At 42.4% G+C, this 26,398-nt stretch overlaps 1 protein-coding gene across 1 annotated transcript; it reads left to right on the forward strand.

The window, feature by feature from the left end:
• Positions 1–905: 905 nt before the first annotated feature.
• On the forward strand, positions 906–6,131 carry LOC139537329 (uracil phosphoribosyltransferase homolog). Its single transcript, XM_071338517.1, has 7 exons — positions 906–1,558; positions 2,103–2,145; positions 2,279–2,348; positions 2,484–2,546; positions 2,777–2,938; positions 3,675–3,773; positions 3,917–6,131. Exons 1-7 carry the CDS (start codon positions 1,269–1,271, stop codon positions 4,021–4,023), a joined length of 834 nt encoding a protein of 277 aa, XP_071194618.1. The 5' UTR covers positions 906–1,268; the 3' UTR covers positions 4,024–6,131.
• Positions 6,132–26,398: the final 20,267 nt, after the last annotated feature.

The raw sequence follows: 26,398 nt of genomic DNA on the forward strand, positions 1-26,398 counted from the left end.
AGTAAATCTGCAAATCCTCACCTCGGATGTATCCCTCGGCTGCGGAGTGATACCAATATATTGGAGTGATCCATATAGCTCACATAACCATGGTTAACCGTTTTTGTAGTGTTATTGGATAAATGCCGAAAATAAGGTATGTGGTCAGTAAACACAGGCTTAGAAGATCTATGTTTTGTTATATGATATAATCTTCATCAGCTAACATCACTTTTTTGTGAATGTTGAAGCATTTATGTAATCAAAACAAGCACAAAGGCTTCATAATTCATAAAGGTCAGGTTAACGGACTGATATCATCTCATAGAACAAAACTTGTAAAAATCTCCTAAACTGTGTAAACCTAAAACCTTATTTTCAGTGTTTATCCCAAACCCTATTCTTTCCCCCCCATAGGAACGGTCATGTCTAGATGGGATACAGCTTTTCAAATTGACGTTTTTTTTCTTTTTTTTGTTGTGCATTTTAGCTAAGCCCAACCCTTTCCCTAACCTTAACCTAATAATCCTAACCTGCTACGTTAATTCCCCTAACCTGCTACGAAAAGCCAAATTTGACAAAAGCTGTACCCTTCTAGACAAAACCCATAGGAATGACTGAACGAGGTAACTAATTTTCGTTTTTTAGGACTACAAGTTGGGGAGCTCTGTTAGGGGTTTGTGAATGGTGATAATTCTTTAAAGAATGGCACTTGACTGTCCATCATGTAGTAGTCTAGGCATTGAAAATAGTCTCAAACGCTAACAGAATGCTCCCGGGTTTCCACTAGATAACAGTCAAACTTTCACATAAGAACTCATTCATACAATATATGACTCTGTGGCTGTGTTAACTAGTGTCGATCAATGCGCTCTCAAGCGGTACTAGACCTACATCATTTCTGACCATTATGAGGCGAGAATCAGGTGTGACGTTACTTCCTGTTACAAAGTTTATGTTCCTGTAGGTTTATACTAACATAGATATATTTATAATGACGAGATACTCTTGTCTCCGCCCTAACAATGAGTCGTTGTTTCAAAAGCGGGAAGGCAGGCGACAAGTTCCAAAATAAGCATATAGAAAAGCTAAGGGCTTCTATTGAACAGATTTAGGCGAGAGTGAACCCTCTCGTTTCGCCTCTTCCTCTCGGATTTTTGCTGCGGCCACCCAATGGCCGCCACCCAGAATCAGAGGAGACAAAAATGCCCAACAAGACATTTAGCTATATGAATAGCAAAACCACAGAGAGCCTAAACTGCTCAACTATTTAGCGTTTTCTTAATTCTATGGAAACGTATTTTGAGAGCGGAATTGGTACGGAAATCAAAATGCCTTGTCAAAATCAGCAGCTGAACAACAATGACAGACAAGAACACGCGGCAATGAGCAGCACCAAGCAGGTTCGGTTTGCTAGCTGCGGAAACAGCGTTCTGACAGAGTCGAATAGAGATGCAGAAGTCGCCGAAACTTGTGAAAATGTATTCAACAGTGAACTACAGAGGCAGATCGGATCGCAATTAAAACTGCTTCCTTTGAATGACCAAATACGAGAATTACAGACCATCATTAGAGACAAGTGAGTCATCATATTTTGTCAAAAAGATAGCAACAACATAATCTGACAGATAATGGACCTGTATTATCATGCACCAGATAACTGTCTAATAATGTGGAATTGAATGATGCATCGTAAACCAAGTGAATGGCCAATCGACGCCATGTTACTATTTATAACTGTCATATTACACTGCACTTATATGGTTACGGTAGCGTTATCTGGGATTTGTTACCCAGAACTGTAAATACACCTGGTTATTTATATGAAGATGTAAGCAAAATGTCATTATAGTCTGCCCCATTACTTGGTAGTAGCCTAAACGTGGCCACAACTTCCTTGTCTAGCATGAGGTTTAATACAAATAATGTTAGACCTACTGACAACAATAGACGATACTGATAACAGAACATTGAATGAGTACACTAATCACAATTTGAGTTTCTGTTGTAAGGTGATACCACGAATAGGCAATTTTTTTGGGGGGGTGAAAGTGGATCATTCATTGATTTCCTCTTATGTAACCCTTACTGTAAGCATACATGTTATTCTTGTTCTTTTACAGGTCTACTAGCAGGGGAGATTTTGTATTTTGTGCTGATAGATTGGTAAGAAACTGTCTTGGTTCAATTGACACTTGTTTTTACTCTAGGTTAAATACTAATATATGATGTTTTTAATTGAATGACTCATTTGTATAATGCACACTGTATTGTTTTGACCCACTCTGTTTGTCCACAGATCAGACTAGTGGTTGAAGAGGGACTCAATCAGCTGCCATACAGCGAGTGTACAGTGACCACTCCTACAGGTTAGACCTATTAGATGAAATTCGTCAGAAATTATAGAAATTGGGCGAATACTATGTATTACAGGATTACTGTTAAATTTCTCACCAAGAACAGAACTGTATTTCAATTGCTCCCCCCTTCCCCCTCTTCTTCAGGGCATAAATATGATGGTGTCAAGTTTGAAAAAGGCAACTGCGGTGTCAGCATTATGAGAAGTGGTAAGGCACTGATCATATGGGATATTAAAGGAAGATTAATCTGAATTGGTCTCTGAATAGAATCCCTGGCTGGTGGACTTGCCTATACCTGACATACCTAGTGCTATCCACTCAACTGTTTGACCTATCAGTTTGACTGTTTGACTTGCTCACCATTACTACATCTTGTATGAGGTTTCCCTTGAATGAATTGAGTTGAATTCAACATCTATTAATTGCTGTGTGTGTAGGCGAGGCCATGGAGCAGGGCCTCAGAGACTGCTGCCGGTCCATCCGTATCGGTAAGATCCTAATCCAGAGTGACGAGGACACCCAGAAGGCCAAAGTCTACTATGCAAAGTTCCCCCCAGACATCAGCAGGAGGAAAGTCCTCCTCATGTACCCCATTCTCAGTGAGTATGGATATACAGTACTTGTGTACCCCATTCTCAGTAAGTATGGAGAGAGTAGTACTCACATTCCCCATCCTTAATCATAGTCCAGGGGGATTACACGCATGTAAACAACAAATGTCTTTAGGCCAAGCACGTTGTAAAACCCTGCCGTGGAAAAGCACTAATAGACAGTCTCAATACAGTACTAACTCCTCTTGAGGACAAAGAGTCCAGGTGAAGTGTTGCCCTGCCCTGGGCCTGAAGAACTGTCTCTTTTTTAATGAACCAGAAATGAAGACTTAATTGCTCCCGTTAGCAAGACAATAGCGTAATCATAGGCATCTTTTATTCGGCTCTGATAATGACCTTAGTAGTTAGCATGCTGCATATTTTTCAGCATAATTTACCCCAAGAAAATAATTACAAGTTTATCTGCTTGGGGTAAACCATAAAGAGCTCACTGCAAGGCCATGAAAATGATAAATAGGACAAATGAAGCCACAGAGAGAAGTAATGTTCATCTTTTTGTCCTCTAACTAACATCCCTCTCTGAAAGGATGAAAAACTGCCTTGAGAAATCAAAATGACATTTTGTTCTTTTATAGAAAGTAGCAGCAGATGAGTCATAGTAATGATCACAAGGCTAGTAAGGGCAGACTTTTCTTCAATACTTCTATAATGTTACTTGTTCTTCTGTCAAGTCACGGTGATATCTGTCCTGTGTTTATGCTATCTATACATGTTCTGCCTTCAGGTACAGGTAACACAGTGATTGAGGCTGTGAGAGTTCTGACTGAACATGGTCTTCAGCCCAAACATATTATCCTCCTGAGTCTCTTCTCCACCCCTCACGGTACGCCTCACCTACAGTCCCTTGCTTAATATCGAAGTAGATTCTGTAATGTTAAAAATTCTGGGGTTTCATACTACAGCCTGTTTTCCATTCTTTCAGTTTTATTGAAAGCACTGCAAGTCTAATGGTTGTCATCTCACCAGGTGCCAAATCCATAATTCAAGAGTTCCCAGAAATCACCATATTGACCACCGAGGTGCACCCTGTGGCTCCCACACACTTTGGCCAGAGGTACTTTGGGACAGACTAGTCAGCCCTCCAGGGCCATTCAATGGGACACCATACTATGAGAACCAACCATTGAATGGTCCCTCTGTCAGTTTGTCCACTTATTTCAAAAGGAGTTGTTACCCTGCTGAAGATTCTTGCTTTGCAGTGTATGCCGCCTTAACGTGTGCTCCTCAGTCTGACAAAAACAATGCAAAGATTTTCCTGGAAACAAAAAAAGCACATTCCATGTAGGTCTTTTAGGAACTAGTCTAGCGAGCTTGCATGTACTGCTGCCATTTTATTTATTCAGTAATGGTAGTTAATTCTAGGTTGTTTTTCCTCATTAGAAAGTCTAAATAATTTAAATATATTTTTTCAATATATTCTATTCAAAGTATGTGAGCGGAGTTGAGCAGTCGGAAATCCTGCTCGTCACGTCCTTTCCAACCACTCCGCTAAAAACCTCTCCGCACTCACAGGGGAGAAAAAATGCCGCTCAATTCTCTCCATTCATTAAAATCACCATTTAACCAACACGCATCTCTTTTTTTGACTACCTGGACCTAGCATTTGGTTTTTAAGTATTGAAACCAAACCATATGATTTGAATGAAAAGTATTATAATAAACATGAAAAGGTGAATGTAAGAAGCGCTCATCATTTCAAATAGGCTACATGTCATATTAAACAGCATATAAACACTCAAAAGGTCAGGAGCCTAAGAAGGAACAATATTATTTAGGCTATATTATTTCAAAGCTATAGCCTACAAAGAAATACATTGTGAAGCATTTGCGAGTGCGACACAATAGGCTGGTAGGGACAAAGCGCTCAGCATTTAAACAACGTTTAGTTGCATTCAATCATTAGTCTATAAATTGTGCATATAGGCTGTGATTTAGAATTAAAAATACAAATTAAATGAAAACATTATTAGGCTAAGTCTACAGTGCCTTTGAATTTATTTTTTAGAAACAGCTGTTTGGCCAGTTTGTGGCTTCACGCTCATGTGGTGATGCGTGGAGAGCAGACCAGCAGCAGAGAATATCCTCTCTGCGCTTGCAGAGCCACTGGGGATGCTAAACACCCTTTTGGCCACTCTTGCCAAGCTGGGTAGTGATGCAGAGTTGTATATTTTTTTTCTATTGGTAGGCCTAAAGGTTTTTAGGCAAAGTAACCCAATCAAAACAGAAAGCTCCTTGAATGTTGGAATATGCCAGGCTTATTGGGCCAAAATCAATTATGGCCTATTGTGGGTGTGTGTGTGTATAGAGATAGATATATGTAACAGAACAAAAATTAACTTAAGATCTTATTTTTTGTTTATAAATACTTTGCTACAATGACACACTTAGTTCCTTTTAGCATGTGCACTTAAGTACACCATCGTGCTTTCAGGATACGTTTTGTTTCCACAATGATTCTTTAGTTGTGGACACTACATCACCACAATCCCTCTCTTGCTCTTGGTCCTCATCTTTAAGTCACCTTGATTTTGCGCCTGTGTGTTTTATCAGTTTCTTTATGAAAATATTTAGAGCTATAGCAGCACACAAGTAGACTACAAATGCATGCTACGCCAGCCATGTCCTTGAAGTGAGCGCTACTTGAGTGAAATTGGAGCGGGCGAGAAGGCCGACGTTCCAGCCTTTGGGAATCTCGCTCCGCGCTCCAGTCAAAAGGGCACGCTCCGCTCCAGCTCTGCTCACATACTCTGATTCTTTTGTCTTTTTTTTGTGTTGTCATTATTATTGCCACAAACAGTTTTAATGTATCATAACACTGAAAAGACACAAACCAATCAAGAGAAACTCTGACCAGATCTGAAGTGCAATTTGATGGAATGCGCAATTTGGACATTTCAGAGTGGAAAAGGCTAGAAAAAGAAGCTCAGAATTACATTGCCCTTATGACATCTATGTGTAGTCAAGGAATCGTCAATCCTCCATCGTTAACACAATGAAAAGGTCAAATGCTTTATTATCTAAATGTTGAAAGTGCGTGGGCGACAGAGAAACAAAATGGTGCAGTTTGAGGCCGTGATGTGGGCGATGGGGGTGTGATGTCGTTGAGGTTTCTGTGTCTGTATGCTGTTTGTATGTTTTGTATTATTGAAGAAAAAAATAAAGAATACACAGATAAAACCCATATACAACAGTAAATGATTAACTACATTCTGATAAATTATTCAGTCTATTGGATGTATTGACAAAGCATACCCCTTTTCTTTCAGAGTGAGTTTGAGGTTGGAATGTATCATCTTTGTATGGGAAGAAGAGTCATCTTCACATATGCCTGCCTGGCCCAAATGCTATTGAGACAAACGAGTTACTACTAGCTAATAACCACAAAGAAGTAAAGGTTTTGAACATATTCCTCATATCATGCAAACACTTAGAATAAAACATTGTCACTGACAGAAGTCCCTCACCAGATTCTACCAATCCCACTTCATAAGTCTTTCTCCCCATGACTCACTGGCTCTGTTCTTATTGACATCAGGGAGGTCTCAGAGGAGCTGAAATTATGCAATAGATCAAATGTCAATACTCCAAACACGGACAGAAACAACACAATACCTCTGCAAACACATTTCAGTCCCCCAGTTCCTTGTTTTCTGAGAAATGATTATGCACTTTGTCAAGCGCTCACCATGATAAACCCTATGGCCACTAGGTAGCACTACACCTGCACACTTTCTGGTGGCCTGGCATGATTTTCATGCACATTACATTGTGTTGAATGTCATTCTTAAGTCTGTAAGTGGAAAGGATAGAGCGCATGATTGTTTTTAATCAGTCGCCAGTTCTTCGTGCACTGTGATAATTTGACTTCTAAGGAGTCTATCTGTCTGGGATAAAGTGAGAGGAAAATAACCACTTAATTTGAACAATTAATCAAATCTAAGAGTGTACTTTCCAAAAGCTCAGAGCGAGAAAGCCGTCTCATCCACAGACCATTTAGCAAGGCTGCCTGTCATCATACTAACCAACCTATCCTATTTCAGGACTGCTATTACATGTAGATTACCAATAGGTACACCAGTGAACGAACATGTGGTGTGTCTTTACAATGATTGAGTGAGTACCCGTAATTAGGTTATATCAATACGTACCTCACAAGTCAATGCGTGAGTGTGGTTGTTACTGGACTGCTGGTAGTCATACACTTACGTTGATGAATTAGACATTAACGGACATGGTGATTTCCCAAAACCAGGGATCAGATTCAATCAAGACAAAGGCCCATTAGAATAGCTTTAAATAATCACCAATGGGAAACTGCTTTTATATCCAGTCATTTTTTGGTTCCGTGACCACCACCAAGTTATGTCGTCATTGTCAGCGCAACTAGTCTCTTAGGTTTCTACCAAGTACTGTATTAGCCATTAAATCAGGGAGAAAAGCATAACTTCCAGTTGCCATAGACACCTAGAAACTGTTTACCATATTATCCTTCCTATTGCTCCAAGGGCACGCTAAACGTATAAGCCATTCGCCCAATCACAGGCAGATGAACAGTAGCTGGTTATGTAATCCTCAGGGGTGAGGCACCACAGAGCTCTTCTCTGCTGGAAAGTGTTCGGCACCTCTCCAAGATGTCCATCTACATTAATTGCCTTGGATTGGTTGCGGTAACTGAAGTGTTTTATTCTATTCTAATGACCGGGACGGTTTCCCAAAAGCATCTTAAGGTTAAGTTCATTGTTAGAGCTACATGGTTCTAATGATGAACTTAGCCTTAAGATGCTTTTGGGAAACCGGGCCCAGAGTAGCACCTTGGAAATCCCCTGGCCTGCTGGGCTGGACTTACCCAAGCTCTCCTCTTCAGATCCTGCCTCCTTCTCCCTCCACCCCCCATTAGCTAATAATGGATTGTGGGATTCATTGTTGCTCCTGGTGGGAAAATTGTGACCGTCACCCTGGCTAGGAAACAAACACAGAGGCCAGATTCAAGATGGAGGAAGGAACACAGCCTGGAATGATACTTACTAAACTGTAGGTATCAGAGGTCCTATTTCCTGCCACAAAGAATATTCAAATCAAATTGTATTTGTTACATGCTTCGTAAACAACAGGTGTAGACTAACAGTGAAATGTTTACTTACGGGTAGTTCCAAAAAATGCAGAGTTAAAGGTAATAATAAAAAATAAATAGTGAAATGAGGAATAAATACACAGTGAATAACGAATAGCAATAACATGGCTATATACAGGGAGTATCAGTGCCGAGTTGATTGCAGGGGTACGAGGTAATTGAGGTAGCTACAGTACGTACTGTACATATACAGGGCTCCCGAGTGGTGCAGCGGTCTAAAGCACTGCATCTCAGTGCTAGAGGCGTCACTACAGACCCTGGTTCGATTCCAGGCTATATCACAACCGGCCGTGTTTGTGAGCCATAGGGCGGCGCACAATTGGCCCAGCGTCGTCCGGTTTAGGGTTTGGCCGGGGTAGGCCGTCATTGGAAATAAGAATTTGTTCTTAACTGACTTGCCTAGTTAAATAAAAAAATATATAGGTAGAGGTAAAGTGACTAGGCAACAGGATAGATAAGACAGTAGCAGCAGCGTATGAGGTGAGTGTGTGTGGCGTCATTATGCATTTGTGTGTGTGTGTTATGTGTGTGAGTGTGTGGGTAGACTCCAGTGGGTGTGTCCATTTGATTAGCTATTTAGCAGTCTTGTTAAGCAGTTTTAAGGCTTAGAAGTAGAAGCTGTTCACGATTCTGTTGGTTCCAAACTTGGTGCACTGGTACCGCTTGCCGTGCGGTAGCAGAGAGAACAGTCTATGGCTTGAGTGGCTGGAGTCCTTGACAATTTTTGGGGCCTTCCTCTGACACCGCCTGGTATTGGAGGTCCTGGATGGTAGGGAGCTCGCCACCCTCTGCAGTGCCTTGCGGTCGGGTGCCTTGCAGTTGTCGTACCAAGCAGTGGTGTAGCAAGTCAAGATGCTCTCATTGGTGCAGCTATAGAACTTTTTTAGGATCTGAGGCCCCATGCCAAATTTTTTCATCCTCCTGGGGGGGAAGAGGTGTTAATTCCTTAGTGATGTGGACATCGAGGAACTTGAAGCACTCGACCCGCTCCACTACAGCCCCATCAATGTGGATGGGGGTGGTCTTGCTGATTGAGGGAGAGGTTGTTGTCCTGGCACTTGTCATGATAATTTTGTTCTCAATGTTCATAAACTGAACTTCAATTAAAATACTCTGTCTGTTACTAAGAATTTGTAAGGTTCTTATTAAAATGAAACAGACAGAGGCCAGTCTACCATAGTCAGCATGTTTATTTACGAGAGCTCTGCCCATCCTTACATGTACATTGGTTTATATACCTCTCATTTCGTCATAACTGTCCCTCCTCCTCTAAGACAATGACAATATACTTCACAAGTCTTCTGCTTCTCATACATTGTCTGCCACCTGTTATACAATCTACTACAAGCCCAAGGTCTCTCCCCTCCCTGGGTGGGGACAGAATGTCCTGTAAGGAACACAGTAGTACAGCTTGTCTGTCGATAGCTCCTCTTATCATTTGTTTCACACTTGCACCCTGCTTACATACTAAAAAGGAACAAAAAGTCCTTGTTCTAATTCTGACTAAAACTACACACATCAGATTTATAGATTTATGATTCTAATAAATTTCATACAATCATACAGTGACAGGGTAGAATTCTGTTAGTTATAGTTCTACGTTAAATGTATACATCATTTAGTCATTATTCATAAAAATCATAACAATCCACCCTTTGACTAAATATTATACACACAATCACACATCTATTTTTATTAGAAATATCTATTATACTCAAAATCAACCACACAAAGAACCAATATATGTATTTACAATGACTGTTCTAGGCCTACATCAGAATCATAACTCTTCTTATCAGGATTTTCATTATAATCTTCATCAAAAAACAGTCTAAACATCAACACAAGAAGAAACCTAAACATTAAAATGGTCTCATGTAACATAGGCTCCTCATAAATGAAGGAGCCAGGTCCATCTACTAGGTCTGTGGGCATGTATTCATCATTCCACTGGTCAGAGCTCAGAATCGGTCCGCATCTCACCATCTGTTGCGTCATCGATTTCTCCAGAGTCCTGGAAATGAGACCTCTCACGCAACATCCGCACAAAGCTAACACAGTCACACAGGTGAAGGTTGCCCACAACACAGTGATCATGACATTTTTCCATTTTCCAAACATACTGTCAAACCAACTCGTCCGAGAAGTATCTACCCCAGAGATTTCTGCTAGTTAAACCAGCCAGGGCCTTGGTCACTGATCCGTCTGGATCCGTGTTATTTGGGATGAAGGTACAGCACATTGTTCCAAATATCACGCAGGCCCCTCCCTTCTCAGCTAGTAACATATCTAATGCTATCCTATTGCATGTTCTTACTTCCCCTACGTCCCATCCGTGTGTGATGTACCGAGCCATACAATAATAATGTTCTCCTGTAACTATGAAAGGGGGAAGTCTGGATGTCCTGGGCACATGGGGATACAGATAATGCAGATCAATGCAACTGTCATTGTCTGGCTTCCCTGCCTTCATGAACAGCTTTACCACACAGGCCATTCAACTGGGTGAATCAATTCCATCAAATGGAAAGGGGATAGTTGTCAACTGAGGTTTTGCTGTGGCGCAGACATAACATTCTTCTTTCGCTACTGATCTGGCTGTATACTAAATCCATTCTAACCATAGGTTAGAATCCCCATAACCAGTTTCCACCTCAATCACTTCCTTAAGATCTTTTGTCTGAACAACCCACACCGGCCTTTGGCTCTTGACGACTCCACTGTCAGTATCTGTTTTGTCAGGGGCTCTGCTTGTATTCTGGCTGACTATAGAGCTATCACCTGCCCTAACCTCTTCTTCCCGGAATGGCACTAGGGTATCAACTGAAACCCTTACCTTCACTACACTCCATTTTCTTCCATACTGGGTATGTGGATTTATGTAGCCCTCTCTCTCGGTGTGAGCTATGACCTGTTTCTATGAACTACACGGAGACCTGCACAGATATCTTCCATAATGACTCATAGTTCTAGACTGCCAAGGAGTCAGAGACCCCATTTGGTCTACATAGAACTCCACTGAGACATCCTTCCCAATCTCCACTCTCACTTCCTGTTTATCCAGATCAAGTGATCTCTTATGCTTGGTTAATACAAAATCCTCATTGTCTAACTATGAGTCACGTTACCACCTTCTGCATTCTCGGATGGGTCATGGTTTATTTAGGAATATTGCTCCCACAATAAGACAGCTCAGACCAATCAGCACTCCTGTAAAGCCCCACCCTTTCCCGGAGAACATATCATCATCTAGAGGCCAGCCCATACTTTCACTTCTATGAACGCACACAGGGACGGGGTCAGGGAATCTTCTTTAGAGAGGTAACCCCCGAACCCTATTGGTTTCGGTTCTTCTCCTAACTCTGTGATTGTTCGACAGTGTCAGTGTGTCTTACCCTACTGCAATGTGTGACATGCCCCAGGTAGCTCTTTCAGCTATTCTCACCGCAAAGGCTGTCACCAGGAGTACTTGGTATGGCCCCTCCCAACGGGGCTGCTTCCCGTCTATTCTCCTCAGGAACTGGATTGAGTGAATCACCTTCTCCTGTATAGCATAAAATCTTGGACATACAGGTTTGGTTAACAAACAGTCTTCTCATGTGTTCTGTCTAATTAGCTAGAATGTCATCCATTATTTAAAGAACTAGATCCTAGTAAACCACCTCTAGGGATAATATCTTGATCTAATATTTCAGTTACCATAATCGTGTCCGCCAAGTAAGTTGGGAACGCTATATATATATAAAAGAAAATATTTTTAAAAAGTAAATTATTATTATCCAATAGGCCACAAAGTGTCCTATTCCATCCCCCCTTGTATCAATATTGCCGCACAATTCTCTGTCAAGTATCTTATCTACTTTAAGAGTTATCTGTGCTGCGTTGTATGGTCTTAGATGTATATGTGCTTGTCTATGTAAACAGTAACCTTTCTCTCCTTTTTTATTTCACAGGCCCTAGTCAATGCTACTATTTCGGCCTGTTGTGCCGAATAATTTCTGGGCAATGTTTCCGTGTTTAACACCTTATTTCCAGAAACCAACTAAGCTTTCATTCCCCTTTTGTCTCCACTCAGTAACCGTTATCTACCCATTCTGTGTCACTCCTATCTTGCTGATTTCCTGGCCCCCTTCCCCACCTTCTCCTCTCTGCTCCCAAACCTTCAAGGTCTCAGCCGTGCGGGGAGGGCTCCTCCGTCTGCCCTTTCTCCTATCTGTCTGTCGCTCTTTCTCATAATAGTCACTGTCTGAACTCATAGACTTTGGAAAAATTACCTGTCTATGGTGGCCATCTCTAAAGTAATTACATAGGTTGATTAAGGTTATCTCGATGTTCTCTATAATTCTGAATCACCACAGATGTCATATATCCCTGTCCTGTTGGTCTGGATTAGATTCTAAATACTTAACATAAGTCTACTGCCATTTCTTTCTTCTCATTGGTTCAAATTACCACTATGTCAAAGAACTATCTATAAACTCGTTCATAATTATCAATTACTCAATTTACCTTAAAATCAGTATCACAAATGACCTTAAATTCGTTATCCAAATGGCCCTCCCATGAGGCTGATCAGACCACAAAGGAAAAAGCCATGATAGAGGTCAAGAGTCATACCACCCTTTTACAGTCGTGTTACTCAATTTATATTATACAAATTAAAGAAAACCCCTCAAACATTTTCTACATGTTGTATCCCAGATGCCCAGAATATTCCCTTATCAAAAGAATGAATGTGTTTAATTAAAACTCAGAAAATAAAACTTCTGATATTCCACATGTGTGTACCCCTTTAAGATATCGTGTCTCTAGGAAAATGGAAATCTCCTCAAGCCCCGGAAAACATTTCCAAAGAAAGACAAGACAATGAAGCACTCCTTTTCCCACAAAAACCACTTTGTCAGACTACCCGGATTCAGAAATCCAAACGTTGACTACAAACAAAACCTAATAATAATGAGAATTCCATTGTACTCCCTCCAATCATTAGTTTTAAATTCCTCAATGGTTCATTATACTTAATTGAACTTGCGCTCCAAGCTTGTTTTGCCAAATAAAATGACCCCAAACTGCAATCCCCTTTACCGACCTAACATGGTTCCACGTAATGGAAACAGATTATAATGTTAGAACACTTGAACTTTCGGTTCCAATTCCCTGGTGTTACCTAAACAAACAATCAAACCAAAAATCAATAACCAGAAACTATCACAAAACTTTTAACGTTTCAACTATTCAGACCTGAATTGCTTACAGCCAAATATAGCCCAGTGAGCCACAACCAACCAGTGATGCCCACCTAGCCATTTTGTTGCTAGATTTAGCATCTTTTCCGACTACCCTGACAAATTTAGCTACTTTTTAAAAATGTATTTGGAACTTTTAGCAACTTTTGAAAAGTGACTCAAAGCCATAATGCACGCGTTTTTCCCTCTAAATGACACAAACAATTTTCTCTGTCCCACTCTCAGTCACAACATCATTGCCTGGCTGCACCAGTGCATTGTGAGTGACGTCAGCAGCAGGCGCTCAGCCTGTACCCAGGCAGCAGCAATTTCAGCGATTTGCAAATCATTATTGGCTGACTGTAGCAGCAGTTCTACAGGTTCGACAAGCCAAACCCAATTAATATCGTTGGTAACGAATGTTTGATCTTGAACAGAACTTACAACATCAATCAACATCTCTCCATCTAAATTGTACTGCCAGAAGTACAGAAAAGAGTGGGAGTCTGTACCTGAACAACTGTCAAATCAATTTGAGTATCGTTATTGTGTATTCTACGTAATGACGCAGTTTTTACGTTATCACGCAATGATATCACAACGTCATTTAGCAATAAATCAACCTGCCTCCAGCACTTACCCTGAAAATTAGTAGGCAACACTGCAACCAACTCTCTTATTCCTGCCTCTAGGCAAAAATATACCCCCTACTCAAACTGAGTTCTGCTTTAATTCTATCGTAAGAGTAAAACCAAACTTTCCAACTTTCTCTACTCCAAAATTTAAAAGTACCATGTACTTCGCTAAATTTATAACGTATGTCAGTCAATCCATAAGAATGAAAACATTTCGGTGGGCACAACTCTATCGTAATTATCTCTCTGTTATTATATAGAATTCATTAGATTTAGGTAACTGTCTCTTCTATGATTCAGCATTTTAAATACGACTCCATTCACAATACGTTATTCCAGCGGACCATTTAGGCAAGACAACGTATTCCATCGAAATTGACTCGCTATTATTTAGAATTAATTAGTCTTTCAACTCTAACCTAAAAAGGCTATTAAAACATTCAGTTTATATCTTAAACTAACAATAACAACCGTAATCTTCCAGGCAAAACATATCAATAGTTGTATTACAATCCGAAACCCAAACTTGAGTCTATCGGTGCATAGGCTGGGATACGAACCTGTGACTTCCGCGTGGTAGGCAAGAATTTTACCGCTGAACCACCATCACTATTGGAATGACAGAGCCTCCACGCAAACAACCCTATGATTATAATTGTCTGTAGTCGTAACTCCGGCCCGTACTGCCGAGACAATTCCCAGAAAATAGTCTTAATTTAAAGGTCCAAACTTTTCCCCAGCGAGGATTCTCCTTACTCTCTCTCTCTCTCTCGTTGTCTCTGTATTTACAGCCCACTGTAAAACAACCGCTGCCCCCTGTCCTGGGGTCCCGTCTCCTTTTACAGCCGCCCACTCCTTTTTCTGTCTCATCTTCTTCTATGTGTATGTTCCCTCTACCGCTATCCAATTACTATAGTTATGTTCTACAGTATATTCTTACAATCTAGGTGTATGGATATCTAAGATCTATGTATGTGCTGTTTACCGTTACCTAATTACTATAGTTGTTCTCCTGCCTGACTATGTGTGTGTCTCTTTCATCTCTTATGCTCGCAATCTATGGGTATTTTGCTATCTCTTAACCTATGTGTGCTTTTCCTTTCTTGAAACTTTATCTATAGAGGTGTCTTTCGATCGGACATTAGGTCTCACCGTTTACCACCTATAAGCTATTTTCCAGAGGTCATAAATCCTTAGTCAGCCTATTTTTCTGTTGTTCCTTGTTCTTTTGACGTTAATATCTCGTATCTCACTCCGCCGCTATATTAGGTTTCCCTTCTTTCTCCATTTTTGGACTTTATTTCAGTATTGAACAGGTTAAGTTATCTTGTTCGCACAGAATTACCTCCCTATCTCACCAAACCTAGTTTATATCCTCTTAGGACTTTATTTAGTTATGTCTTATTGAATTGGGTCTATGGCTAATTTACCGCATGTCAATTAACCATAAGTTATCCTATTTGTACAAAACGACCGTCCTATCTAACAACACCTATTTAGTATCCCTACTTAATAACCTTGCAGGCCGTCACAAAGGTGGCCAGATCTATCTATATCTACTTAATAACCTCTCGGCCATTCCTTACAGACCTCAATTATTAAGTTAGTTTTATTTATGGTAGTGCACCTTACCTCAGGTCATCGCGGACCTGCCCCCTATCGATTTTGGTTACAACACAAAGTAAACCTAGTGAATCTGTTTAGAATAATCAAGCACCTATTATTGATTAATTCTAAGCATTTTTAGAACATCAAATCAAAGATATCTTAAATCATTCCCCCCGAATTCGTAAATAAAGATTTACTGACCTGTCTTGTAGACTGGGAAAAGCAATTTAGGTTGGATCCCGTCACCGTCTCTGCCGACCTTAGGTATATACCGGCCTGTTATGGAACCCCAATGTCAGGGGACAGGTCCTTAATTTACGGGTCAATGACCCGCCCGTGCACGGTATTTCGGCGTGGTACCTTCAGACGGCAGGGACAGGTATTGGGTTCCGGCTCTCGAAGGACCAAATTGTTACGAGAATTATGTTCTCATGTTCATTAACTGAACTTCAATTAAAATACTCTGTCTGGCCTCTGTCTGTTTCATTTTAATAAGAACCTTACAAATTCTTAGTAACAGACAGAGGCCAGTCTACTTAGTCAGCCGGTTTATTTCCGAGAGCTCTGCCCATCCTTACATGTACATTGGTTTATATACCTCTCATTTCGTCATAACTGTCCCTCCTCCTCTAAGACAATGACAATATAGTTCACCAGTCTTCTCCTTCTCATACATTGTCTGCCACCTGTTATACAATCTACTACAAGCCCAAGGTCTCTCCCCTCCCTGGGTGGGGACAGAATGTCCTGAAAGGAACACAGTAGTACATCTTGTCTGTCGATAGCTCCTCTTATCATTTGTTTCACACTTGCACCCTGCTTACATACTAAAAAGGAACAAAAAGTCCTTGTTCTAATTCTGACTAAAACTACACACATCAGATTTATAGATTTATGATTCTAATAAATGTCATACAATCATACAGTGACAGGGTAGAATTCTGTTAGTTATAGTTCTACGTTCAATCAATCAAGTTTATTTTATATAGCCCTTCGTACATCAGCTAATATCTCGAAGTGCTGTACAGAAACCCAGCCTAAAACCCCAAACAGCAAGCAATGCAGGTGTAGAAGCACGGTGTCACGATCTATCACAAGGATGACGCTGGAGAGACGAAGCAGGTACGGGGAGTAACATTTAATAAATAACGGACATGGAACGAGACATAAACAGCTTAGCAAACAGAAAAACAATCAATGCAGAAGCGGGGAACAGAGCTGGGGAACTGATACATATAGGGGAGGAAATGAACAGGTGATAAGAGAGTCTAGGTGAGTCCAATAACGCTGATGCGCGTGACGAGGAAAGGCAGGTGTACGTGATGGATGGCAGGAGTGAGTGATGCAAGGCATTCTGGCGCCCTCAAGCGCCAGGGGGAGGGGAAGAGCGGGAGCAGACGTGACAGTACCCCCCCACTAGGGGCGCCACCCGGCGTCCCACCTGGGCAAACCGGCCGAGACATGGGCGCTGGGCAAGCCGGTTGAGGCGTGGAAGCCCGGCGAACCGGCTGGAGCGTGAGAGCCTGGCGAGCCGGCTGAGGCATGGGAGCCTGACGATCCGGCTGAGTCCAGACGCCTGTCGATCCCGCTGAGGAAACCCGATGATCCGGTGGATTGTGACGTGGGATGGGAAGCCACCGAGCCAACCGAGGCAATGAAACCTCTCGAGCCAGCCAGGGCATGAAAGCTCGACGGGCTGGCTTAGGCACCCCCGGTTCCATCGGCGGCAGAATCCACCCCCGACATCACCGACAAAACAAAAAACAAACAAACAAAAAACTCCTGGACAGGCTGGGCAGACAAGAACTGACGATCCAGCTGAGGCCCGACGTGGGATGGGCGCCCTCCGAACCAACCGGGGCAAGGAAACCTCTCGAGCCTGCTAGGGCGTGGAAGCCCGACGAGCAGGCTAGGCACCCCCGGTTCCATCGGTGTTGACCCAGAGCCGATGCCACTATACCAACCAGAACGCCAGTACTCCCCGATGCTTCGTGTGATGGCTTCTGCATTCTGTCACGATCTATCACAAGGATGACGCTGGAGAGACGAAGCAGGTACGGGGAGTAACATTTAATAAATAACGGACATGGAACGAGACATAAACAGCTTAGCAAACAGAAAAACAATCAATGCAGAAGCGGGGAACAGAGCTGGGGAACTGATACATATAGGGGAGGAAATGAACAGGTGATAAGAGAGTCCAGGTGAGTCCAATAACGCTGATGCGCGTGACGAGGAAAGGCAGGTGTACGTGATGGATGGCAGGAGTGAGTGATGCAAGGCATTCTGGCGCCCTCAAGCGCCAGGGGGAGGGGAAGAGTGGGAGCAGACGTGACACACGGTGGCTAGGAAAAACCTCCTAGAAAGGCCAAAACCTAGGAAGAAACCTAGAGAGGAACCAGGCTATGAGGGGTGGCCAGTCCTCTTCTGGCTGTGCCGGGTGGAGATTATAACAGAACATGGCCAAGATGTTCAAAAATGTTCATAAATGACAAGCATGGTCAAATAATAATCAGGAATAAATGTCAGTTGGCTTTTCATAGCCGATAATTAAGAGTTGAAAACAGCAGGTCTGGGACAGGTAGGGGTTCCATAACCGCAGGCAGAACAGTTGAAACTGGGACAGCAGCAAGGCCAGGTGGACTGGGGACAGCAAGGAGTCATCATGCCCGGTAGTCCTGACGTATGGTCCTAGGGCTCAGTTCCTCCGAGAGAGAAAGAAAGAGAGAAGGAGAGAATTAGAGAGAGCCAAGATGTTCAAAATGTTCATAAATGACAAGCATGGTCAAATAATAATCAGGAATAAATGTCAGTTGGCTTTTCATAGCCGATCATTAAGAGTTGAAAACAGCAGGTCTGGGACAGGTAGGGGTTCCATAACTGCAGGCAGAACAGTTGAAACTGGAACAGCAGCAAGGCCAGGTGGACTGGGGACAGCAAGGAGTCATCATGCCCAGTAGTCCTGACGTATGGTCCTAGGGCTCAGGTCCTACGAGAGAGAGAAAGAAAGAGAGAAGGAGAGAATTAGAGAGAGCATACTTGAATTCACACAGGACACTGGATAAGACAGGAGAAGTACTCCAGATATAACCAACTGGCCCTAGCCCCCCGACACAAACTACTGCAGCATAAATACTGGAGGCTGAGACAGGAGGGGTCAGGAGACACTGTGGCCCCATCCGATGATACCCCCGGACAGGGCCAAACAGGAAGGATATAACCCCACCCACTTTGCCAAAGCACAGCCCCCGCACCACTAGAGGGATATCTTCAAACACCAACTTACAATCCTGAGACAAGGCCGAGTATAGCCCACAAAGATCTCCACCACAGCACAAGCCAAGGGGGGGCGCCAACCCAGACAGGAAGATCACGTCAGTAACTCAACCCACTCAAGTGACGCACCCCTCCTAGGGACGGCATGAAAGAGCACCAGTAAGCCAGTGACTCAGCCCCTGTAATAGGGTTAGAGGTAGAGAATCCCAGTGGAGGGGAACCGGCCAGGCAGAGACAGCAAGGGCGGTTCGTTGCTCCAGAGCCTTTCCGTTCACCTTCACACTCCTGGGCCAGACTACACTCAATCATATGACCTACTGAAGAGATAAGTCTTCAGTAAAGACTTAAAGGTTGAGACCGAGTCTGCGTCTCTCACATGGGTAGGCAGACCATTCCATAAAAATGGAGATCTATAGGAGAAAGCCCTGACTCCAGCTGTTTGCTTAGAAATTCTAGGGACAATTAGGAGGCCTGCGTCTTGTGACCGTAGCGTACGTGTAGGTATGTACGGCAGGACCAACTCGGAAAGATAGGTAGGAGCAAGCCCATGTAACGCTTTATAGGTTAACAGTAAAACCTTGAAATCAGCCCTTGCCTTAACAGGAAGCCAGTGTAGGGAAGCTAGCACTGGAGAAATATGATCAAATTTCTTGGTTCTAGTCAGGATTCTAGCAGCCGTATTTAGCACTAACTGAAGTTTATTTCGTGCTTTATCCGGGTAGCCGGAAAGTAGAGCATTGCAGTAGTCTAACCTAGAAGTAACAAATGCATGGATTAATTTTTCTGCATCATTTTTGGACAGAAAATTTCTGATTTTTGCAATGTTACGTAGATGGAAAAAAGCTGTCCTTGAAACAGTCTTGATATGTTCGTCAAAAGAGAGATCAGGGTCAAGAGTAACGCCGAGGTCCTTCACAGTTTTATTTGAGACGACTTTACAACCATCAAGATTAATTGTCAGATTTAACAGAAGATCTCTTTGTTTCTTGGGACCTAGAACAAGCATCTCTGTTTTGTCCGAGTTTAAAAGTAGAACGTTTTCAGCCATCCACTTCCTTATGTCTGAAGCACAGGCTTCTAGCGAGGGCAATTTTGGGGCTTCACCATGTTTCATTGAAATGTACAGCTGTGTGTCATCCGCATAGCAGTGAAAGTTAACATTATGTTTTCGAATAACATCCCCAAGGGGTAAAATATATAGTGAAAACAATAGTGGTCCTAAAACGGAACCTCGAGGAACACCGAAATGTACAGTTGATTTGTCAGAGGACAAACCATTCACAGAGACAAACTGATATCTTTCCGACAGATAAGATCTTAACCAGGCCAGAACTTGTCCGTGTAGACCAATTTGGGTTTCCAGTCTCTCCAAAAGAATGTGGTAATCGATGGTGTCAAAGGCAACACTAAGGTCTAGTAGCACGAGGACAGATGCAGAGCCTCGGTCTGACGCCATTAAAAGGTCATTTACCACCTTCACAAGTGCAGTCTCAGTGCTATGATGGGGTCTAAAACCAGACTGAAGCATTTCGTATACATTGTTTGTCTTCAGGAAGGCAGTGAGTTGCTGCGCAACAGCATTTTCTAAAAATGTTGAGAGGAATGGAAGATTCGATATAGGCCAATAGTTTTTTATATTTTCCGGGTCAAGGTTTGGCTTTTTCAAGAGAGGCTTTATTACTGCCACTTTTAGTGAGTTTGGTACACATCCGGTGGATAGAGAGCCGTTTATTATGTTCAACATAGGAGGGCCAAGCACAGGAAGCAGCTCTTTCAGTAGTTTAGTAGGAATAGGATCCAGTATGCAGCTTGAAGGTTTAGAGGCCATGATTATTTTCATCATTGTGTCAAGAGATATAGTACTAAAACACTTAAGTGTCTCTCCCGATCCCAGGCCCTGGCAGAGCTGTGCAGATCCAGGACAGCTAAGCCCTGGAGGAATACGCAGATTTAAAGAGGAGTCCGTAATTTGCTTTCTAATGATCATGATCTTTTCCTCAAAGAAGTTCATGAATTTATTACTGCTGAAGTGAAAGCCATCCTCTCTTGGGGAATGCTGCTTTTTAGTTAGCTTTGCAACAGTATCAAAAATACATTTTGGATTGTTCTTATTTTCCTCAATTAAGTTGGAAAAGTAGGATGATCGAGCAGCAGTGAGGGCTCTTCGGTACTGTCTTTCCAAGCTAGTCGGAAGACTTCCAGTTTGGTGTGGCGCCATTTCCGTTCCAATTTTCTGGAAGCTTGCTTCAGAGCTCGGGTATTTTCTGTATACCAGGGAGCTAGTTTCTTATGACAAATGTTTTTCGTTTTTAGGGGTGCAACTGCATCTAGGGTATTGCGCAAGGTTAAATTGAGTTCCTCAGTTAGGTGGTTAACTGATTTTTGTCCTCTGACGTCCTTGGGTAGGCAGAAGGAGTCTGGAAGGGCATCAAGGAATTTTTGTGTTGTCTGAGAATTTATAGCACGACTTTTGATGCTCCTTGGTTGGAGTCTGAGCAGATTATTTGTTGCGATTTCAAACGTAATAAAATGGTGGTCCGATAGTCCAGGATTATGAGGAAAAACATTAAGATCTACAACATTTATTCCATGGGACAAAACTAGGTCCAGAGTATGACTGTGGCAGTGAGTAGGTCCAGAGACATGTTGGACAAAACCCACTGAGTCGATGATGGCTCCGAAAGCCTTTTGGAGTGGATCTGTGGACTTTTCCATATGAATATTAAAATCACCAAAAATTTGAATATTATCTGCTATGACTACAAGGTCCGATAGGAATTCAGGGAACTCAGAGAGGAACGCTGTATATGGCCCAGGAGGCCTGTAAACAGTAGCTATAAAAAGTGATTGAGTAGGTTGCATAGATTTCATGACTAGAAGCTCAAAAGACGAAAACGTCATTTTCTTTTTTGTAAATTGAAATTTGCTATCGTAAATGTTAGCAACACCTCCGCCTTTGCGGGATGCACGGGGGATAAATGTATACATCATATAGTCATTATTCATAAAAATCATAACAGCACTCGGGACCTTCCCCCTCCCTCGTCGTCGTGATCAAGCCCTCCACCGTTGTGTCATCAGCAAACTTGATAATGGTGTAGGATTTGTGCGCGGCCTCACAGCTGTGAGTGAACTAGGAGTTCAGGAGGAGACTAAGCACACACCCTTGAGGGGTCCCGAGTTGATAGTCAGGTTGGCGGACGTGTTGTTTATCCTCACCGCCTGGGGGCGGCCCATCAGGAAGTCTAGGATCTAGTTGCAGAAGGTGGTGTTCAGTCCCAGGGTCCTGAGCGTGGAGGGGACTGTGGTGTTGAATGCTGAGCTGTAGTCAATGAACAGCATTCTTACATAGGTAAACCTTTTGTCCAGGTGGGTGAGGCCAGTGTGGAGTGCAATAAAGATTCCATCATCTGTGGATCTGTTGGGGCGGTATGCGAATTGGATTGGGTCCAGGGTGTCTGGGATGACGTTATTGATGTGAGCCATGACCATGGTTTCAAAGCATTTCATGGCTATATGTGTGAGTGCTACAGGGGCAATAGTCATTTAGGCAGGTTACCTTGGCATGGGGACTATGGTGGTCTGCTTGAAACAAGAATTGCAGACCGTGTCAGGGATAAGTTGAACATTTCAGTGAAGACACTTGCCAGCTGGTCAGCGCATGCTCGGAGTACGCATCCTAGTATTTCGTCTGGCCTGTGGCCTTGAGAATGCTAACCTGTTTAACTTCTTATGGCTGGGGGGCAGTATTGAGTAGCTTGGATGAATAAGGTGCCCAGAGTAAACTGCCTGCTACTCAGGCCCAGAAGCTAAGATATGCATATTATTAGTAGATTTGGATAGAAAACACTCTGAAGTTTCTAAAACTATTTGAATGATGTCTGTGAGTATAACAGAACTCATATGGCAGGCAAAAACCTGAGAAAAAAATCCAACCAGGAAGTGGGAAATCTGAGGTTTGTAGGTTTTCAAGTCTTTGCCTATCCAATAAACAGTGTAAAATTTGGTCCGATTGCACTTCCTAAGGCTTCCACTAGATGTCAATAGTCTTTAGAACCTTGTTTCAGGCTTCTACTGTGAAGGGGGAGAGAATAAGAGCTGTTTGAGTCAGGTGTCTGGCAGCATGCCATGAGCTAAGTCTCGCACGAGCTCTGTTCCTTTTCATTTCTAAAAGACAAAGAAATTGTCCGGTTGGAATATTATTGAAGATTTATGATAAAAACATCCTAAAGATTGATTCTATACATCGTTTGACATGTTTCTACGAACTGTCGTCTGAACTAAGTGCCTGCGCCTTGTGAATTTGGATTTGTGAACTAAACGCGCGAACAAAAAGGAGGTCTTTGGACATAAATGATGGACTTTATCGAACAAAACAAACATTTATTGTGGAACTGGGATTCCTGGGAGTGCATTCCGATGAAGATCATCAAAAGTGATGGATATAAATATGAACTTTATCGAACAAAACATACATGTATTGTGTAACATGAAGTCCTATGAGTGTAATCTGATGAAGATCATCAAAGGTTAGTGATTAATTTTATCTCTATTTCTGCTTTTTGTGACTCCTCTCTTTGGCTGGAAAAATGGCTGTGTTTTTCTGTGACTTGGCGCTGACCTAACATAATCGCATGGTATGCTTTCGTCGTAAAGCCTTTTTGAAATCGGACACTGTGGTGGGATTAACAACAAGTTTATCTTTAAAATGGTGTATAATACTTGTATGTTTGAGGAATTTTAATTATGAGATTTCTATTGTTTGAATTTGGCGCCCTGCACTTTCACTGGCTGTTGTCAAATCGATCCCGTTAACGTGATTTCAGCCATAAGAAGTTAAAGGTCTGACATCGCTACGGAGAGCGAGATCCCACAGTCATCCCACAGTCATCCGGGAACAGCTGGTGCTCTCATGCATGGTTCAGTGTTGCTTGCCTCGAAGCGAGCATAGAAGGCATTTAGCTTGTCTGTTAGGCTTGCGTCACTTGGCAGTTTGTGTCTGGGTTTCCCATTGTAATCTGTGACAGTTTGCAAGCTTTATTTCATTTCTTGATTCAATTATTATGTCATACTGTAAGGTGTAATGGAGCGATATAGCTGTAAATAAAAATCAGTACGATGCAAGAAAACTAACTGCATATCATGACTTTTGGTCCTAATAGCCAAGCCCACCTTGAGAAGGTAAGAATGAACCAGGGCGTCTTATCTTCTCCAAACACCTGGAGGAAGTTCTCCAAGAGCTCAATGTTGAAGCCATTCCTGCCAGGAAAGAAAGGAGCAGAGTGGCTCTGAGGGAGGGGAAGAGAGCGGAAAGAGGACGATAAAGACAAACACACCGTTCCATAAAACCACACCCAAACCTCTGCATGTTGTGAACCGATAAGAACATGTAAAAAATCTATAGCATGCTTAGAACATCTTTAATTCAGCTAAATGTGTATCTCACATATCAAGCTGCAGTTGAGTGTAGCTGTAAAGGCAGAACACTCGGGGTATTTATACTTAACCAATGTGGATTTGTTCCTGGCCACCAGGCAGCAGTGGTACCCAAACAGGAACAGAGTCGCCAAGAACATCAGAGCTACCAGCATGAGGAAGAGAACATGTAACTTAGCAGGCCTATTAGGGAGCCCCCTCAGAGAGAGAAACACAGAGGGAGAAAGAGAAGAGAAAAAAGAAAGCCATTAACACGACAACACAGAGCCGTAGATGGATATTAATGAAACGGTTGCTCTGCCTTCAGACAAACATCCTCCAATCACTCGCCACCTAGTACTTAAAAATAAAATACAGTAACACTGTTGCAGGTGAGGAACACTTCCTCTGCAGTTTGAGTTTCTAATAGCATTCTGGAATTACACTATATATACAAAAGTATGTGGACACCCCTTCAAAATAGTGGATCCTGCTATTTCAGCCACACCTGTTGCTGACAGGTGTATAGAATCGAGCACACAGCCATGCAATCTCCATAGACAAACATTGGCAGTAGAATGGAGAGCTCAGTGACTTTCAATAATGCCCCTTCATAGGATGCCACCTTTCTAATAAGTCAGTTCGTCAAATTTCTGCCCTGCTAGAGCTGCCACGGTCAACTATAAGTGCAGTTATTGTGAAGTGGAAACGTCTAGGAGCAACAATGGTTCAGCCACACAAGCTCACAGAACGGGACCTCCAAGTGCTGAAGCGTGCAGCGCGTAAAAATTGTCTGTACTCGGTTGCAACACTCTACCAAGTTCCAAACTGCCACTAGAAGCAACATCAGCACAAGAACTGTTCGTCGGGAGTGTCATGAAATGGGTTTCCATGGCCGAGCAGCTGCACAAGCCTAAGATCATCATATGCAATGCCAAGCGTCGGCTGGAATGGTGTAAAGCTCTCCGCCATTGAACTCTGGAGCAGTGAAAACACGTTCTCTGGAGTGATGACTCACGCTTCACCATCAGTCTGATGGACGAATCTGAGTATGGCGGATACCAGGAGAATGCTACCTGCCCGAATGCATAGTGCCAACTGTAAAATTTGGTGGAGGTAGAATAATGGTCTGGGACTGTTTTTCATAGTTCGGGCTAGGCCCTTTCGTTTCAGTAAAGGGAAATCTTAACGCTACAGCATACAATGACATTCTAGATGAGTAAAGCCAGTGTGTCTATGTATACGGATGACTCATCACAATACAAGTCAGCTAGTACAGCGACTGAAATGACTGCAAACTAGGACTGCAGTTAGTTTCAGAATGGGACTATTTAAAAAAACTAAAAGCATTGTATTTGGGACAAAATCATTCACTAAACCTGAACTAAATCTTGGAATGAATAATGTGGAAATTGAGCAAGTTGAGGTGACTAAACTGCTTGGAGTAACACTAGATTGTCAAATCAAATGTATTTATATAGCCCTTCTTATATCAGCTGATATATCAAAGTGCTGTACAGAAACCCAGCCTAAAACCCCAAACAGCAAGTAATGCAGGTGTAGAAGCATTGTAAACTGTCATGGACAAAACATATTGATACAACAGTAGCTAAGATGGGGAGAAGTATGTCCATAATAAAGCGCTGCTCTGCCATCTTAACAACACTATCAACAAGGCAGGTTCTACAGGCCCTAGTTTTGTCGCACCTGAACTACTGTTCAGTCGTGTGGTCAAGTGCCACAAAGAGGGACTTAGGAAAATTGCAACTGGCCCTTAGACAAACACAGAGAGCTAATATTAATAATATGCATGTTAATCTCTCCAGGTTCAAAGTGGAGGAGAGATTGACTTCATCAGGTATTGACATGTTGAATGCACCGAGCTGTCTGTTTGAACTACTGGCACACAGCTCGGACACCCATAAGACTTGAACCCCACAAGACTTGCCACCAGAGGTTTCTTCACAGTCCCCAAGTCCAGAACAGACTATGGGAGGCGCACAGTACTACATAGAGCCATGACTACATGGAACTCTATTCCACATCAAGTAACTGATGCAAGCAGTAAAATTAGATAAAACCTAAAAATCTACCTTATGGAAGAGCGGGGACTGTGAAGCAATACAAACATATGCAGACATGCATACAAACACATGAT

Source organism: Salvelinus alpinus, chromosome 13, assembly GCF_045679555.1.
Source record: "Salvelinus alpinus chromosome 13, SLU_Salpinus.1, whole genome shotgun sequence".
NCBI lineage: Eukaryota > Metazoa > Chordata > Actinopteri > Salmoniformes > Salmonidae > Salvelinus > Salvelinus alpinus.

Bases quoted from the DNA above. Each gene is read 5' to 3' on its own strand.
- LOC139537329 (XM_071338517.1), top strand. From the start codon at position 1,269: ATGGAAACGTATTTTGAGAGCGGAATTGGTACGGAAATCAAAATGCCT. The intron at 2,547-2,776 runs GTAAGGCACTGA...CTGTGTGTGTAG, and splicing joins TGTCAGCATTATGAGAAGTG to GCGAGGCCATGGAGCAGGGC. The intron at 3,774-3,916 runs GTACGCCTCACC...TCATCTCACCAG, and splicing joins TCTCTTCTCCACCCCTCACG to GTGCCAAATCCATAATTCAA.